At 34.3% G+C, this 18,204-nt stretch overlaps 1 protein-coding gene across 1 annotated transcript; it reads left to right on the top strand.

Moving 5' to 3' along the window:
• Positions 1-9,960: 9,960 nt before the first annotated feature.
• On the top strand, positions 9,961-13,766 carry LOC121786419 (auxin transporter-like protein 3). The gene is made up of 8 exons (XM_042185051.1): positions 9,961-10,158; positions 10,265-10,450; positions 10,524-10,636; positions 11,588-11,771; positions 11,892-11,989; positions 12,307-12,514; positions 12,600-12,857; positions 13,306-13,766. The coding sequence occupies exons 1-8, from the start codon at positions 10,000-10,002 to the stop codon at positions 13,492-13,494; spliced, it is 1,395 nt and encodes a 464-aa protein (XP_042040985.1). The 5' UTR covers positions 9,961-9,999; the 3' UTR covers positions 13,495-13,766.
• The last annotated feature ends 4,438 nt before the right edge of the window (positions 13,767-18,204 follow it).

The raw sequence follows: 18,204 nt of genomic DNA, 5'->3' as shown, positions 1-18,204 counted from the left end.
CACTTGATTCCCTTAATAAATTAAAATAAAAAAATATTTTTCTCCCTTTACATATATTCGAAATTATTGTTTCATGCCTTTATACTTTTTGCTAATTAGTGGTATAAAACATTGAGCTGCTTTTATCTTTATAAAAAGTTATCATTTGTGGGCCACCCCGCTCGTGCGAACATGGGGTGAGGCCCATTAACCTTACCATTAGGCCCATTAAGGAAAAGATGAATAGTTGTTGAGGGGTAAAGCTGTCATTTCACTATGTGATTTGGAATGACTCGGACATATATTCGTTTGAAACTAGTTAGAGCTAGACATGCACAAACCGAACTGGACCGGCGGTTAACCACCGGTTCGTGCCCGCCAGTTCATGAACCTGAACCGACGGTTTGAACCATACGGCGGGTTGTCGGTTTAGAAGTGCCGGTTAAGGGTCGAGGTATTGTTGAACCGTGAGCCGGCAGTTCAAAACCGGCGGTTCAACGGTTCCAACGGCGCATTCCGGGCTAGAGTCCGTAGGGGTGCAGGCTAGGGTTGAAGAAAACCGGCGGTTTCTGACGAAAACCGCCGGTTCCGGTGACTTTTCAGGTGGCAGGTCGTAGGGTGCGGGGCGTAGGCCTGAAAATCGGTCAGAAACCGCCGGTTTCCGTCAGAAAACCGTGGACTGAACTGCCGGTTTGTGGTTGAACCACCGGTTCAGGCGGTAAACCGACGGTTTCTGCCGAATTTGAAATTTATTTATTTTTATTTATTTCTTCCAATTTTACTCCTATAAATATCCCACTTCCCCCTCATTTCTACTCACCTCATTCTTGTGTTAACAAGGATTTCCTTCTCTCAATCTCCATTTACTAGTTTCTACTTACTACTATATTTGTTGTTGTGCTCGTAATATACCACTTATTCCATAGTCCATACATATTCCATCCATACTACTTTCATTTATCACTATGTCTTCTTCTCGTGGTGGATCGGGACTTGGTGATCGGGGCAAGGGAATTGCCCAAGATCAAAGTACTAGTCGTCCCTCAAAATCAAGGCGACCTAGTCGTCGAGAAATTATGGAAAAGGTTTCCCGAGTGCAGGCTGAACGCATGCAAGTAAGTAATGAAAAATTATTTTTACAATTCATATTTCATAATTTCATAAAATTGAGTTTATAAATTTTTTTGTGTTCATACTTATAACTTCAACTTATATAATATTTATAGATAGAAGAAGATCATAGGACCGCCTTGCTACTCGCTGAAATGCAACAAGGTGGGGGTGGGGGAGGTGGTTCCCAACAAGATGACGAGTACGACGTGGCTATACCGTCGGACTCGGACAACAATGAGGATAGATCTCATTCTCGTATTCCGTCTAGCACCGGCGGAAATGAGGAGATGACTCCCCCTCCACCCACTAACACGACAAAAGCTTTGAAATTTGATATTTTTGTCAAACACTACAAGAAGGTCCCGGTGGTGATTCCAAGTCCTCATGATCCGCACTCTCAAGAAGTGACATCGGCGTTTCATGCGTATTGCAACTATTGCGATAAAGTGTACAAATTCTCGAGTGGTGGGGGATATGACACCCTCCGTTGCCATTTGGTGACAAAGCATCCGGTAGAATGTGGCACTACCTCTACCCAAACCCAACTAAACTTCCAACCCGGTGGCTCGGTTCGTCAGGTACGTCTCTTTTTAAATATGATCAAATTTTTTTTTTCTGATGTTATGACTAGATGAGCGGCAATGAAGCATTTTCCTTTTAACGTTTATGATGACAAAAAATTTGAGGTTACTATGCAAAGTGGTTTAAACGTAGCTATTAAAAGAATAGGTAGAATGACCGTTCAACGAACTACCGTTAGGCAATGTTTAGAGAAAAATGTTGAATTAGCACGTTATTTAGTTTAACTTGGGCCACAAAGTGATCATTTGCTCAGATGTGTGGACTGATTGTTTTAACTGTCATTCATACATGGGCATTACGGTTCACTTTGTGGACAATAGTTGGACTTTAAACAAGCGTTTAATAGGTTTTAGAGAATTTGAAACTCCACACACTGCACCCGAAATTGCTTCTTTGATTATACAAGTTTTGAATGAGTTTCAATTATGCAACAAGATATTTTCTATTGGTTTTGATAATGCAACTGCTAACACCGCAAGTATTAGCGAGTTGATTGCGGCTTGTTCTCCGGTAATTGGAGGTAAGTATTTTCATCAAAGATGCATATGTCATATTTTAAATATATGTGTACAAGATGCGCTTGAATTATGACAAAAGCATGTTAGTCCTATTAGAACTGCAGTTAGATTAATCCATCAAAAGCCAGCTATTGGCAAAGCATGGAAGAAATATTGTCATCAAAAGAATGTTAGATATACGAATTTTACTATGGATGTGTCTCATAGATGGAATTCAACATATGATTATTTGAATTCCACTTTGACTCATAAAGATTCTTTATGTGTTTTTTTTAGAACATATCCCGCACATGATTTATATCTTTCACATAGTTGTTGGGAACATAGTGTCGCTTTATTTAAATTGTTCAAATATTTCAAAAATGCTACTGTTGAATTATCGGGTGTTTATTATTACACCGCTATACGTGTTTTAGAGCATTGCATGCATATATCACTTGGTTTTAAAACTGCAATGAAAAATGCTTCTTCTTCACCTGAATTAATGTATGTTTTATATTATATGATTGAAAAATGACTTAAGTATTTCAGTGAGATCCAACCGTGTTTTTGATTGGGTATTGGATCCAAAATGGAAATTAGCTGGTACCTCTAGGATTTTAGATTTTTATTATAACAATTTGAGTTCAATTGATCTTGGCCCCCTTAAGCAATCCAATCCGATGCCAGTGACGAATTTGGAGTAGACCTCTCAGAAACCTTTCAAATAACCCTCCCGGACCGGTCCACTATCCAACATACCTTCGAGTTTAACTTGAGCGCTCTCTACACCGAATATGAAACCAAGTATAACAATACACACCAAGTCAGAAGACCCCCCCTCCTCAACAACATAACTATGGCTTTGCATTTCAAGCCGATTATGATGACCTCGAAGAGCAATCCCAACTAGCCGACCTATACAGCTACAGCACCGGCGGAAGGTCCTCAGGTATGGTAAGTGAATTAGATTTATATTTCGATTCACACTTTTCCTTTGGTGATGAAGGTCCTACTCCTCCCGCCCAAATCGACGTCCTCGATTGGTGGGGAACCCACGAGAAAGATTTTCTCATCCTTGCGTCAATGGCCAAGGAGATTTTTTCTATTCCGGCTTCCACTGTCGCCGTCGAGTCTGCTTTTAGTATTGGCTCGCGTGTGTTGGATGAATCAAGAAGTAAGCTCTCGGCGAAAAATATGGAAGTCGTGATGTTACTTGATGATTGGGCCAAAGCCGACGTCAGAGAACAAGAAAATGATAGGGATGATCGTCAGGAGGGATCACAAGATGAATTCACCGGGGATGAATCGTAGGCCAACCGTCAACCGCCGCCGGCCAAGCCAAATTGGTAAGTAAGGTAAGAGAATTACGTGGGCTTTGATTCTATTTTGCAAATGAGCATTGGGGATACATAGGTACCTCAACTTAAATTTTAAATTTAAGTTGAGTTCAAGTCCTTTTTCCTTTATTTCTTTTTTTTTCCATTTGTTCCTACTTTAAAAATATACAAATACAATTACATAATTGTATTTGTATATACTCTAGTCGATGAAGTAGATTTCTCTATACGGCTAAATCCGGGAAACTTTTGACAATTCTACTATAATTGTTGATTGTTAGACTAAACTTAACATTTAAAGTTGAATTGCTAAAGATGTCCTTAATTTAGTTATGTAGAAAGATCTCCTTCGCCGATTAAGAGTATATATAATATACTTATAAGTTTTTTTTATAAGAACTTCTACGTCGTTTTTATCATTTGTAATTAGCTTCGTTGTTGACTAGTAGTCTCGTTTGTATTTAAATTTTTGTTTAAGACTTCAAGGCCTCAAGGTTTTTCGATTTGTAATTGTTGTAACGTGTAATATCAATAAAATTGCAACTTTTATTGTATTTTTTTGAATTTTAGTTACGCACATTTCATACATAAACAAATAAAAAAATGAAAAAAATGGACGAACCGCCGAACCGGCCCGGAACCGGCGGTTCAGCCTGAAAACCGGTGGTTGTGAACCGCCGAGTAAACCGTCGGTTTTTTGAACCGGAACCGGAACCGCCGGGACCCTTGGCGGGCCGGTTCTGGTTCATGCATATCTTGAACCGGAACCGCCGGTTCCGAACCGTTGTGCATGCCTAGTTAGAGCATTAGCAGTGGTACGGATGTCCCAGTGGACATCCCCGCGGACATCCCAAAAACACCTCCTGCCACGTCATACGGACATCCCACTGCGGATGCCACGTCATACGGATATCCCACGGCACAGTGGCGGACATCCCGACGGACTTCCCACAATAAAAAAAAATTAATGCAATAATTGGGATGTCCGCGCGGACGTCTGTGGGAGTCAACGCAATGGCGGACGTTCGCACGGACGTCGCGACGGATATCCGCGGAACGCCATGAAACTCCGGTGTCCGCAGCGGATGTCCGTATCCGTGCCTCCCTTTCACAATGGTGGACGTCCTGTGCGGACTTCTGGCACGCCGGTCGGAATTCCGCAGGGACGGAGGCCATTGCTGACGCTCTTAGACAGTAGCACTCATTAGCAAATGAAGATACTATGAGATTGTGACAAGATTCTGATAAATTATAATGTTCGATTAGTTTGAAATTAGGAATTTATTTTGAAGTGGTGCTAAATGACTGTATTATAGCCATTCGCCTAAGGTTAGATTATTAAATTTAGTTATTTAAGGATTTCTTGAGATTAGCGATAATCTCTTTCGACAGAGACTGTGAGAGCTGAAGAAGAAAGAAAAAGATGTGCAATATAAGAATTGCAATCGTCAATTGTCGAGAGGAGCGAAAGGGGAAAATGGAAAAGAAACGGTAACGACATCTGTACTAATAAAAAGTAGCAGTAGGATGAAAAGACTTTGATACCCTTTTTGGAGGGAAAGTATGAGCGGACTGTGTAATTATTATTATTTTTTTCTTTTACACAGTTGTGATACTCTTCTCGAAACTAAATTGCAAAATTGATTGGGCAAATAATGGTCCAATGGATAGAAAGCTTCTCAAGGAAATTACAGATAATAAAACCTATTACTGTGCTTGCTGTCAAACGAGAGAGAGGTGAGAAGAAGAAAAAGAATAGGAAGGAAGAAGAGAGAAGTCCGACGGCGACGACTGCATCTGTGCAGACCCACCACCTCCATCTCCCTATCATGGCATTTCCATCCACTGCTTCGCCCATCTCCAGATTCATCCAAAGATCCAATCTTTACCAGCCGGAAAGTGATTGTATCATCGTTAGCGTGGAAGCGGAAGGCAGCAGCGGCTGTGGCGTAAGAAAGGGATAGAGATGAGAGAGGAAGAAGAGAGAAAAGAGATAGAGAGAAGAGTCAGAGTCAGAGTCGCTCGCCGGCGACGCGGCTGTGCAGGCGGGGCAATCCGAGGGGTGAGGAAGGCGGGGCGGCGAGGGAGAGAGAGACAGCGAGCGAGAGAGATAGATGGATTTGGTTCATATGGAGTGTGACACCTCAACCCCTCTGACGTATACTCTTTTAATAAATAAATCTCTTATTATAAACGCAATCAATACATTTATCTAATTCATAGAACACACCTATTATATAAGTTCAAACCAACACTTATCCGCTACATATTTCAAAATATCTTGTAAAGTAGTGAACCCTCTCACCACTCTATATACTATACATTTATCTACATGCAAAATGATGAGGAGGAGAAGGTTGCCAATATGCGTCAGCCGCCGAACCTGATAAAACGTGGAGTTCCTATGACCCATGTCAATCAAAACTTACTGCTATCTTATTCCTGAAAAATTTAGTGGTTTAAATGAGCCACAACTTAGTGTATATAAATTTCCACCTTTAATCTCACATGATACAAACATCAAGCATATTCTTTTATCAATACATATAATCAGAAATAATATATAACATAATTTAAAAATAAACTATTTCATATTCATATACATATGCCACTCTATTCAGTTTATTATTCTGTAACAGTCAAGCCTGGTATCTGCCCGGGATTCCTCTATGACCCGAATGTTTCTCTGTAATTGGACTCATAGGTCCCTCTGTATTTGACCCGAAGGTCCCTCTGTAATTGGACTCATAGGTCCCTCTAAAATTTCAGATCCAGTACAAGGCTGTCACAGATCCTCTTTAATCCAATGATTCACATAATCAATATCATAAACATATCATTTGCACCAATAAAATATCAATATCATATTCCACCATCTATATCAAATAACACATAATCATATTGGATCCCATCATATAATCAAATCATTCATTTTGTTTAACACCTAGCAAAGAAGCAAATAAAACATGTAGAATTAAAAGTGTGATTTATACGTACCTTAAGATAAATAATTTAACTAAAATCTCAATTCTGCTTTGCGATCTATGACTCTTATTTCTTCTTCTAATTTTTGCTCTCGTCTCCAACTACTATTCTTGTCTCCAACTACTATTCTATTTTTCTTTCTTTTATTTCATTTTTCCTTTTCTCCCTTTTTTTTCTTTTTCCAAATTCACTACCTCTACGTATATATATAAACATGCAAAGGCAGTTATATAAAAAAAATTAACTTAATGCTACTGATATCAATTATAAATATTAAAATAAAAAGCAGCATGCATACTATGTAGTCCATTCTTTGACATTTGTCCAATATGATTAGTGGCACTATTAACTAGTGGCCACGTACATGCTAACACATACACATGTATTTTTTTTAACTATGCTACTACTATTATTTATATCTCATTTAGGATCACTATCAAAATATATATATTTCTCATGCACTACACACCCCCATGCACACACATACGTATTATTACACATGCACTTGTACTTAAATTAGCTATTCAAGGTCACATAGCACACTTATATATATATATATATATATATATATATATATATAACATTATAAATATGCAATAATAAATGAATATATATATATCAATATGCAAATTGATGCATGTTTCGGGTTAGGGATGTCACATGGAGGCCGAGAGGCACGACTGCGGTATTGTGCCTTACAGCGGCGGGGAGACTGATGTTTAGTGGGTCGGCGGGCAAGAGGAGGTGGTCGACGGAGGCGGAAGCTGGTGTTCAGTCGTTCCGCCGATTAGAGGGAGGGAATGAGGGAATCGCCGGCCATGGCAGCTGGAGGGTGAGGAAGGGGAGGCGGCGAGCGGGTGGGAGGAGAGGCGAGTGTGTGGAAGGGAATCCGCAAAAGGCAACACACCATACTCCATTAATTTAGGGTCTGAGGAATATTGGTTTATGTATGCTATTTGGGCTATTATTTTGGCTTATAGTATGGATTATGTAATTAAGATTTTAGTTTATAATTTTGTAAATTTGATATTCTTTTCAGTTGAATAGAGTTTAATTTGAGTGTTGGATTTTATTATTTATATTATAAAATTATAATTTAGTAGTAATAATTTATTGGTTTATGATATTATTATTCTATTTTGATGAATGGATGTTTTGAGCATTATTTATAAATTGTCATTATTTATTTATAAATGTTTGTTTTTTAGTTAGTTTCATGAATTTTTTAATAATTACTTGAAATTTGGTTGATTTTTCATTATTTGGAAGTACTTTAATCTATTTTATCAAAGAATTGTTGATTTATGAACTTAGTTCAGTTTCATTAAAAAATATGAATAGAAAAATAAAAATATGAAAGCACACTATTAATCATCAATCTTAAAAATGATTAGTAAGAAAGTTGTTACTTACACAAATGTCTATTATTAATTACTAAAATAGTAATACATTATAAAAGTCCAAAAAAAAGTAAATGTAGATTTAAAAAAAAGGAAAAAGGATGAAACGAAAAATAGGAAATTACACTATAACTGCTGCATTTAATTTCAAATAACATTGTATTCTATTCCATTTAATATTTTAAATATCTATACATATATGAAAGGGGAGTTTTCTAGAAACTTATATAAATGTCATTATAATTAATTAAAATTTATATAGTAGTAATAACTTTAGATCTTTTTTTTCACACATTTTTTTTGGTTTGATCACAGGTGTTTTGAACCCGCCTTCGGCGAAATCGGATTAATCCTGCTCGACCGGGCTTGCAGATTAATGCCTTTACGTATATAAAAGGGGGGTTTTCTAGAAACTTACCTAAATGCCATTGTAATTAATTTAAATTTATATAGTAGTAATTAACTTTAGATCTTTTTTTCCACACATTTTTTTGGTTTGACCACAGGTGTTCCGAACCATCCTTCGGCGGAATCGGATTAATTCTGCTCGACCGATGTTAATACTAGCACTACAAATGAGAAAGAAAAGTGAAAAAGAAGCTAATATTAAAGCTAAAATATGCAAAGACAAAATCAATGAAAATTAGAAAACAAATAAAAATCGATTTATTGTTTGTTTTAATTAGCTGGCCAGCCATGGTTGTTTGAGGGCAAATCGACACAAATATCGTGAAAAGAGAGTTTCAACGTTTTTGGAGTTAGTATTTTGTATCATTATTTTTTGGTTATATATTGTCCTGTGTTTATATTAATGTACACTACTTTTAAATTTTGAACCATCTGATCTATTTGCACGAAAACTTACCTAATAATTAATCAGAAATTATTAAATTAGTTATATATAATAGGAGTATAATACTAGTTAATTAATTGAGGATAAATAGAAATATTAGTTAGCTAGAGCAAATAGAGTATTCCACAATCCAAGAGAGGTATAGGTCAAGCCTCACTCTTTTAATTAAGGTTTATTAATCTTCATTGGTATAATTTAATAGTGTCCGATTAAAACTTATTGATTTTGGAATTTATTAATCAAAATAAAAAAATAAGTATTTAAGATAAATGTTCCGGAGAGTTTGCCCAGTATCATATTTAAATTTTTAGAGCAACCAGTGTTTTTCATTTCACTTCTTACAACAGTTGCAAACTATTAATCGACAACTATTTAGTCTGTTAATATCAAATCATCATAACTATGAATTAGTTTATTAACATAACATTGTCACATGTAAAGTCATGAGTGAGGAGCTAGTGTTAATTAGCACTTAGCAAGAATTTGTATATTTTGCTAATGATACCTACTTTATATAAGTAATTATATAGTTATAAAAACGCATAATCTAACGATCCAATCGATCTCATATAATTACTTTTACAAAAAAAAATGACGAATAGTATACTGTACAATGATATAATTGATCGCTCTAGGAAGGGAATTTTATCAAAAAGAGATGTATCAAATGCATCAGTGAATATCAATTTATGCAACGCAATATATTCATAATCTTTAGATTAAATTTTAAATTTAGTCCCTTACATTTATCCTAAAAAACTTTTTTGGTCCTATATATTAGGTGTGTTACCTTTTTGGCTCCAAACGATAAGTTTTGGTCCAGAATAAACAATATTTCCGTTAAATTTAACTGTCAAACATGTTTTGATAAAATTAGTAATTTATATAATTATGAATCTAATTAACTAGATTACTCTAATTAATTTAATGCTAGTAATCTTTAAAGTAGCCAACAATTCACAAATATATAAATATATATACATTGCTGATCAGTGACATTTTATCAAAATAAAATAACATGCTATAATATGAGCATGTCCCAATCACTGCTCAAGAAACACTACACATTCTTGTGTACAAAGCAAAAGAATGTAAAAACTGTCCACTGTTCAAACTATAAAATTAGAAAAATACTATACTTATTTTCAAGATATTTTTTTAAAAAGAGAAAAAATTCCACTCCTCTATTATATATGCAAACCCACCTCAAACTCTCCACTGCTTTTCTAGTAACTCTCTGTAACAAAAAAATGGCTTCAGAGAAAGTAGAAACTGTAGTTGCAGGAAACTATGTGGAAATGGAGAGAGAAGAAGATGTGAGATCCACTTCCACCAAGAGCAAATTATCAAGTATGTTTTGGCATGGTGGCTCAGTTTATGATGCATGGTTCAGCTGTGCTTCTAATCAGGCAACTCTTTTTCATTTTTTTTCATATTTAGGACACTATGTTTGTTATTGCATATGTTGTAATAAGATTTTGAAAATCACTAAACCAAAATTTGTCTGAATTTTAGGTTGCTCAAGTGCTGCTTACACTGCCTTATTCATTCTCACAACTGGGGATGGCATCTGGGATTGTGTTTCAGCTGTTGTATGGGTTGATGGGGAGCTGGACTGCTTATCTCATCAGTGTGCTTTATGTTGAGTACAGAACTAGGAAGGAGAGAGAGAAAGTTGATTTTAGGAACCATGTCATCCAGGTACCATTAATTTTCTTGAGCTTCTTTAGATTATGCTATGGATGTGTGATCTTTTGTTCTTACACTCGTGCAGTGGTTTGAGGTTCTTGATGGGCTGTTGGGAAAGCATTGGAGAAACATAGGCCTTTTTTTCAACTGTACCTTCCTTCTATTTGGATCTGTCATTCAGCTCATTGCATGTGCAAGGTATTGCTTTTTGTTGATAAATCATGTCTATTTAGTAGTACTGTTTTACATGGTATATGCAAGAGAGAGATATTGCGTTCGGGGATATTTCACCGAGTATAGCATCTATCGTCAATTTTCTTATTATACACGAATTGCGTATAAAGAATGACTTATTATGCATGGGTAGGGATACCCCTGATTCAAGAACCAATAGTTTCGGTTCAGAACTGACAGTTTTGATTCCAATTAAAAGTTGCGGGTTTTGGAGCTATTTTTTTAAAATTTTTCCTAGTTTTTCTTGGTTTTTCTCGATTTTGGGCCAAAATCAGAACCAGGCTAATAGAAACGGTATGCAATTTCTTATTCAGTCTGTGAGAGTCAGTTACGGTTTGAAAACTGAAACTGTAACTGTAACCGCTAAATTCACTGAGTGTAGCATCTATATCTCATCCATTGCCCTTATACACGAATCATGTATAAAGAACGATTAATTATGAATGTGTAGGGAACTAGGGATGCTCTGCAGGTTCAAGAGTCAGTGGTTTCAGTTCATAACCAATAGTTTCAATTCCGATTTAAAATTGCTGATTTTTGGACCATTTTTTTCAAGGTTACTTTTTAATTTTTTTTCCACGGGTTTATTATTTCCCCTGGTTTTCCCAATTTTTGGCCAGAATTGGAACCGAACTGATAGAACCGTTATGCCACTTCAGATTCACTCTCTGAGAGGCGGTTGCGGTTCGAAAATCGGAACGACCGATCCGGTTCCAAGACAAACCGGTTGTTCTGGTTTAACCATGTATCCCCTATATGGCATGCATAAAGTACAATTGAAGTACCAAGTTAGACCCATCCATCATTTTCACATTTTCTCAGACATGATATTATTCTATGAAATATACATCTATATCTCAAATCACATAAGGAAAAGGATTGAATAATGATAACTTCTCCTTTGTTGTTTTGCAGTAACATCTATTACATAAATGACAACCTTGATAAGAGGACTTGGACATACATATTTGGAGCATGTTGTGCTACAACTGTTTTCATCCCATCATTCCACAACTACAGGATCTGGTCGTTTTTAGGCCTAATTATGACCACTTATACAGCTTGGTACCTAACCATTGCTTCCCTCCTACATGGCCAGGTAAGTTCTTTTTTTTCCTAAAGTAATTATATAGTACAATCAACCTTAATCATGGTACTAAAGTGGAACTTTGGACTTGTAAGAATTCTTTATTAAAATAATGAATTTTGGTAAGTGAAGGTTGAAGGAGTGCAGCATTCAGGGCCAGCAAAAATGGTCCTCTACTTTACTGGAGCTACCAACATTCTTTATACATTTGGTGGGCATGCTGTCACAGTGTGAGTTTCTACAAATTTTCATTTTCTTTTTCAAGAGATAGAAGATAGGAAAACTTTATATTATATTCTAGTAGTTGCATATCCACATGAAAAAGTTCACAGCTGGAATTTGACACTTTTTATTAGGATATGGAGCATGCTTCCTAGAAACATGATCAAAGCTTCTCTTGAAAATGACATGATATTATAGTACTATAAGTTAATAGTATTATTTTAAGCTAATTAAGTTGAAATTAGAACCTCACAAACCACAATTTCATTTTCCATTCTTTGATTATATTAATGATCATACTATTTTATTTTATTTTATTTTTCAGGGAAATAATGCATGCAATGTGGAAGCCGCAAAAGTTCAAGCTAATATACTTGTTGGCAACAATTTATGTCCTAACACTAACCCTTCCTTCAGCAAGTGCTGTTTATTGGGCTTTTGGAGATTTGCTTCTAAATAGGTCAAATGCTTTGGCTTTGCTCCCAAGAACTAGGTTTAGAGATGCTGCAATAGTCCTCATGCTCATTCATCAGGTCTATTTCTTTTAAATTTTACTTTTTTAAAGTTTTAATAATAATGTCCCTCGATGAAGAAAATGTTTTATCATTGTCCTAACAGTTCATAACATTTGGGTTCGCGTGCACACCTCTCTACTTCGTGTGGGAGAAATTTGTCGGGGTACACAAAACTAAAAGCTTGTTCAAGCGCGCTCTAACGAGGCTGCCCGTGGTCATCCCGATATGGTTCCTTGCTATAATCTTCCCCTTCTTTGGGCCTATCAACTCCACAGTTGGATCACTTCTAGTTAGCTTCACAGTTTACATTATTCCTGCAATGGCACATATGGTCACATTTGCTTCTCCATCAGCTAGGGAGGTGAGCAAAATAAAAATATATCTTTATTCTTTAATCAATAGTATATTATTTCAAGAAATATTGATATAATGATATGAGCAACTCACATGTTAATGGTCCCGGAATAGCCTAGGGATATGCTCATATGCCTAATAAAAACTGTTTATGATCAATTTCGGTAGCATAAATTCCGAATGTCTAGTGTGACAGATAATGTGATGTATATTTATAGGACTATTTATTTAAAGTGCAATAGACACCAAAACCCTCAATCCTTAGGTTAACTTTTTTTAACACTTTCAACATGTTAGGCAGCTAATGAAATAGACACACCACTCCCCCACACACGCATATATTTTGTAAAGCAAAGGTAAAAGTGTGGATTGCCGACCGAATATTGTTTATCGTTGATTGTCGACAGATTACTGACGACCGAACTTTTTTTCATTATTTTTTTTTGAAATTTCAGAATGCAGTGGAGAGGCCTCCAAGAATTCTTGGGGGGTGGGCTGGATTGTACATAACCAACATATTTGTGGTGGCATGGGTTTTCATTATTGGTTTTGGATTTGGAGGGTGGGCAAGTATGGTGAATTTCGTGCGTCAAATCAACACTTTTGGCCTTTTCGCAAAGTGTTACCAATGCCCCAAGCATTGAGTTTTGTTTGGTTGGATTATAATTAAATTCCTATGCTTTATAGTGAAGAGAAAATAGTTCTTGCATATCAAGATTTTATACATATGGAAGTATGTAAAGATTAAGGTTGTCATTTGTAACAATTTTTTTTTTGTTTTTTGGTGGTTTCCTCTTTAGTTGAAGGGGTGTTATTGTTCAACGTGCGTGTGACAAATTAGTGGTTGTATCTCCCTCTGTTTTTGTGGGATTACTTAATTATATGTTTAACGTTTGAGCATTTTGCCTTTCTTAAATACTTGTGTTGTATACTAATATAGTACAAGCATACAAAAAAATACGTATAATATATAGTAATTTATAAATCAATATGTGAAGCAAGGGATGTGATCAATTGTAACTAATTAGCAATCCAAAATAAAGATCAGTTTTTAACCATTAGCTTATGAGATTTAGTGGTTGATATAATGACAAGTAGATTATATTTTATATTTAAATAATTATTAAATAAAATTAAACGGTATTAATGTCAATTCTCTCTTATCAAAATTATCCCAAAACTTTAAATTTACGTAACTCACTCGATTTAAATTATTATTTTTTGTAAAAAATATATCAATTTAAAGGTAATTTTATAAGGATTCTAACGAGATTTCAATTGCATATGTTCCCACGACGTTCGGATGATGGAATTTGATGATTTTTATTTTAGTTTCGGTATATGTTCATAAGCAGATTTTTATTAATAAATACATAAAAAAAGCTCAATATAATGCATGTAAAATCTCAATAAAACTGTGTTAATATTTTCATGTACTTGTGTTGAAATACTCATGTCATTTTGTTGATATTTATAATACACTATGTTGATATAAAAAAATACAAAAATTATGATAAGATAATAGAATGACGATCTTACCCTTTTGTTGATATTTTGTCTACTATTTATTGAAATTTGTCAGATTTAATCTCATCCACTAACTTTGAAATCTAATGGTTGAAATTTGGTCTTAATTTTGGATTATGATGCTATAAGCAATAGAAGATGACCCGTGAAGCAAAATGATAAATCCATAGAGATAATTTATGTGGTGTCGATCGAAAACAATTCATAGAGTCTTTCTAATCGATGTGGTAATCAATCATGCATATATCAAGAAGATGTGACTTCGTTGAAGCTATCTACATTCATTCAATAATTTTAATTGATTACTTTATTCTAGTCGCTCATCATTTTCAATCGGATTTACGGATTCACGTCTACTTCATTTTTTCTAAAGCCAAACCTCCAAGTCACATAATTGGATTCTGCCTAACTAATCGACAAGACGTGCTACCCTCAATTCAAACCATTAATTTTATCTTCTAGACAGATACAAGTAATCATTTTTTTGGCTTGAACGTTTTGTGCCATTTAAAAAAAAATATTCATTAATTGGTTTTTAAAAAAGAAATCGATTTTGATATTTCAACCACAATCAATAACTATGTAGATATCGATGTAGAGAACTTTAACTAGTATTTGAATTAGAAAAACTAATTAGTTCTTTATAAAATATAAGTATAATAATACTCATATGTCAAAAATGGGACATGCATGGTGTAGTTGATTGATTGAGTAATTATCCAACGATTTGGAAAGTTCGAAATGTATCTATAATACATTGACAAGACATAAGACTTACGGGCTTCAAACTTTGAAGATAGCATACCAAGATTTCACAACCCCACTATGGATGTAATTATTCATTTAAAGAATATATTCTATTGTCTATATGCTACTCATGATTTGTAATTATCACTGTGATACAAAATTGTTAAGGGAGAAAAGAGATGATCTAATTCAATTTCAATAAATAATCAATCAGATGTAACAGGACCTGCTTAATTAGTACTAGTATATATGTATGCCTTTTCTAGGGTAATCTAAATGAAGAATTAATGTTGAACTAAATGGTAACTATAAATGGAACTTGCTTTAGAGGAGGACTTAAGCTAATTATTTATGAATTGAGATTGATTTCTATATATTGACTACTATATGTTCCGATAGATTAAATGTTATTGATTGTTGGATGTGTCCCAAATAAAAGTGAATCAAAGTGATTGTTCTTATGAATAAAATTTACAATGCGTGACAAATTAAAAGTGACACAAGATATATATTGTGTGATATTCTTAACAAAAGCTATTGTTTTAACAAAAAAAATACTTTTAAAAAGATCAACTCAAAATAGGACACCCCGGACAAGACCAAACCACAAACTATGCACACGAGTCTCAATCGATGAATAATAAACAGCAAACGAACTAATCCACTGAATCGAGTCATGTATATAATCAGTTCAACCAAACGTCATACTAATGCATCATCACCCTCCAACCCAAAATAACACCAGCACATTTTTTTCTTTTTGAGACGTCTCTAAGAGACATATTTATAAATGGAAGTAACAATCTTGTAACTTTATATATTTCTTCATTTAGCACATCAAACAACACTGCATAAAATTTCATGTCGGAAAAGAAATGATTCATTTAGAATGAGCGTATTAAATAAAATAAAAAACAAATCGCATATCCTTGTTTAATTATATATTTTGTTGGACTTTTCACATTGTAAGCATATGAAAATTAAAGAGCAAGATCTTGATATAAGTGAGGATAGGGCACACATGGGATGGGGGTGGGGGGTGATGGACCCTTAATGTAGCCAATGTTTTCTTCGTTCTTCTTCACAGATTTACACATGAAAGTTAGAAATATTGCATGTGATGTGAGAGTGTGCATTTTGATGAAGTGGGGATACTCTCTTTTTTAGTGACAATGGAGTCATCACACATATTTTTGTGTTTAGGAATTATGGAGTGTTTCAGAAGTTTGCATTTGTTTGGTAGCCTTAGTCTCTCAAAATAAGACATGGGGCATCAATAATTATTTACCCTTTTTAAAGAAAAAATTGTCACTCTTTTTCTAATAAAATTTGCTCATTTTGTCAAAGCCCGTTTGTTTTTATAACTTTTTCTTTAATTTGATTTATAAGGTGCAATGTCACATTTTTTGACTTGGAGGGAAGAAAAGTGGTGTGAATAGACCATGAACGGCTTTATTAGCCCTCTGGAATTTTTATTAGTATTATTACTTAATAATTTGAATGTATATATATAATAATTGTATATTTATTTTTTATTGTAAAATTTAATCTTGATTTAAGGTTCATCGTAGAGTTGTTTATGAGGTGTGCTTGTTTAATTAGTTTTTTTTACCATAAGGTAGGAGTAATAAATTGTATACTACTCCCTAAGTCCAACCATAAGTGAGATGGTTCTTTTTGCACACTCATTTTGAAAAGATGACACTTCCTCCGACCCGTAATAGGAGTCTTATTTGGTTATGACACGAGTTTTAAGAAATGTAAAGAAAAGTGGGTTGAATAAGTTACTGGAATATGAATCTCACTTATATATATTTGTTTTATAATAAAATGTGAGTATAATAAGTTGTAGAATGTGGTGCCTACTTACCATTTATGGTAAAAATGAAATATGACTTTTATTATGGGACGGACCAAAATAGCAAAACACGACTCTTATTCTGGGACTGATGGAGTATTATAAAATAATTAAAGTAGCAAAAGAGTAAAGTAATAGAGATAATTAATAATGTACATAATTAATAATGTACAAAATAGTCTTCTCTATATTATTTTCTCTCGTACTTTACTTTTTCTCCACTTTACCTATTTTGTACTATTATTTTTCTAAAACGAGAACAAAAAGGAACCGTTTCACGCTTATGGTGGAATGAAGGGAGTAAGCTTTCTATTTTTAAAAAAACTACGCCACCACTAATCCCTTATATTTATTCCACTAACTTAACACAAAAATCAAATTTTACTAGGAAAATACCATGCAAGCAATTATTAACGTATTCATATTATTAAAATCATCAAATTATCACATACATATCAAATCAATTTCCAAACAAGGCATAAGAATATATAATAGTTACATCTAAGATTAATTCATTGAGTTTCATATTGTCTTTCTCGAGTTATAAGTGAATCGGATTGTAATTGTATAAAGTTAAAAATTTTCTAACTATATAACACTCTAAATTCAACCAACTATTCATGTTGGCCTACGAATTTCGAGCTACATTGATCCCTACATTTTTAAAAACATTAATGAGATAATTTTATAAAGATGTCATACATGGACCCCATATCGAAAAGACCCGACCCGTTTGAGCAATTATACTCTCGGCTAAAACCGGATTTGGGCCCGGCATAAATAGCCCATTATCTGTTCAACATTGTAGGAGTCGGTATCAAGAATCTGTACAAATTGATCGCCACTCTCTCTAAAGTCTAAACTATATCCTAGTATTTCATTCCTTTTATTGCCCTTTTCATTTCACTTTTTCCTTTTAGCTCTTTCAAATTTATGATATTTTCTTTTTAAAAATCTATAATATTTGCTTTGGGTTGTAATAGTGTGTATTTTTTTGTGGACGACACGAGTTTTAATGAGAAATTGGTAAAGTAAGAAAGACAGAGTAGAAAAAATAGTGAAGTAGAAGAGTGAATAGAAAAAGTAAGAGAAAAAAATTAGTATTTTTGAAAATCTATGATATTTGCTTTGGGTTGTAATAGTATATATTTTCTCCCAATTTTCTTAGTTGAGGAGTATATAATTAGGCTTGTATTTTCTCTGTCTACAAAAAATAATTTTA

The sequence above is a fragment of the Salvia splendens genome, chromosome 2 (assembly GCF_004379255.2).
Source record: "Salvia splendens isolate huo1 chromosome 2, SspV2, whole genome shotgun sequence".
In the NCBI taxonomy this organism is placed as follows: domain Eukaryota; kingdom Viridiplantae; phylum Streptophyta; class Magnoliopsida; order Lamiales; family Lamiaceae; genus Salvia; species Salvia splendens.
Note: the sequence above shows the minus strand (reverse complement) of the source record. Positions and strands in the feature narration are given on the sequence as shown.

What these genes read in the sequence shown, in the direction of transcription:
- LOC121786419 (XM_042185051.1), top strand. Translation starts at nt 10,000, where the DNA reads ATGGCTTCAGAGAAAGTAGAAACTGTAGTTGCAGGAAACTATGTGGAA. An exon ending in TCCTCATGCTCATTCATCAG is followed by an intron (nt 12,515 to 12,599) that starts GTCTATTTCTTT and finishes TTGTCCTAACAG; the next exon opens with TTCATAACATTTGGGTTCGC. An exon ending in CTTCTCCATCAGCTAGGGAG is followed by an intron (nt 12,858 to 13,305) that starts GTGAGCAAAATA and finishes TTGAAATTTCAG; the next exon opens with AATGCAGTGGAGAGGCCTCC.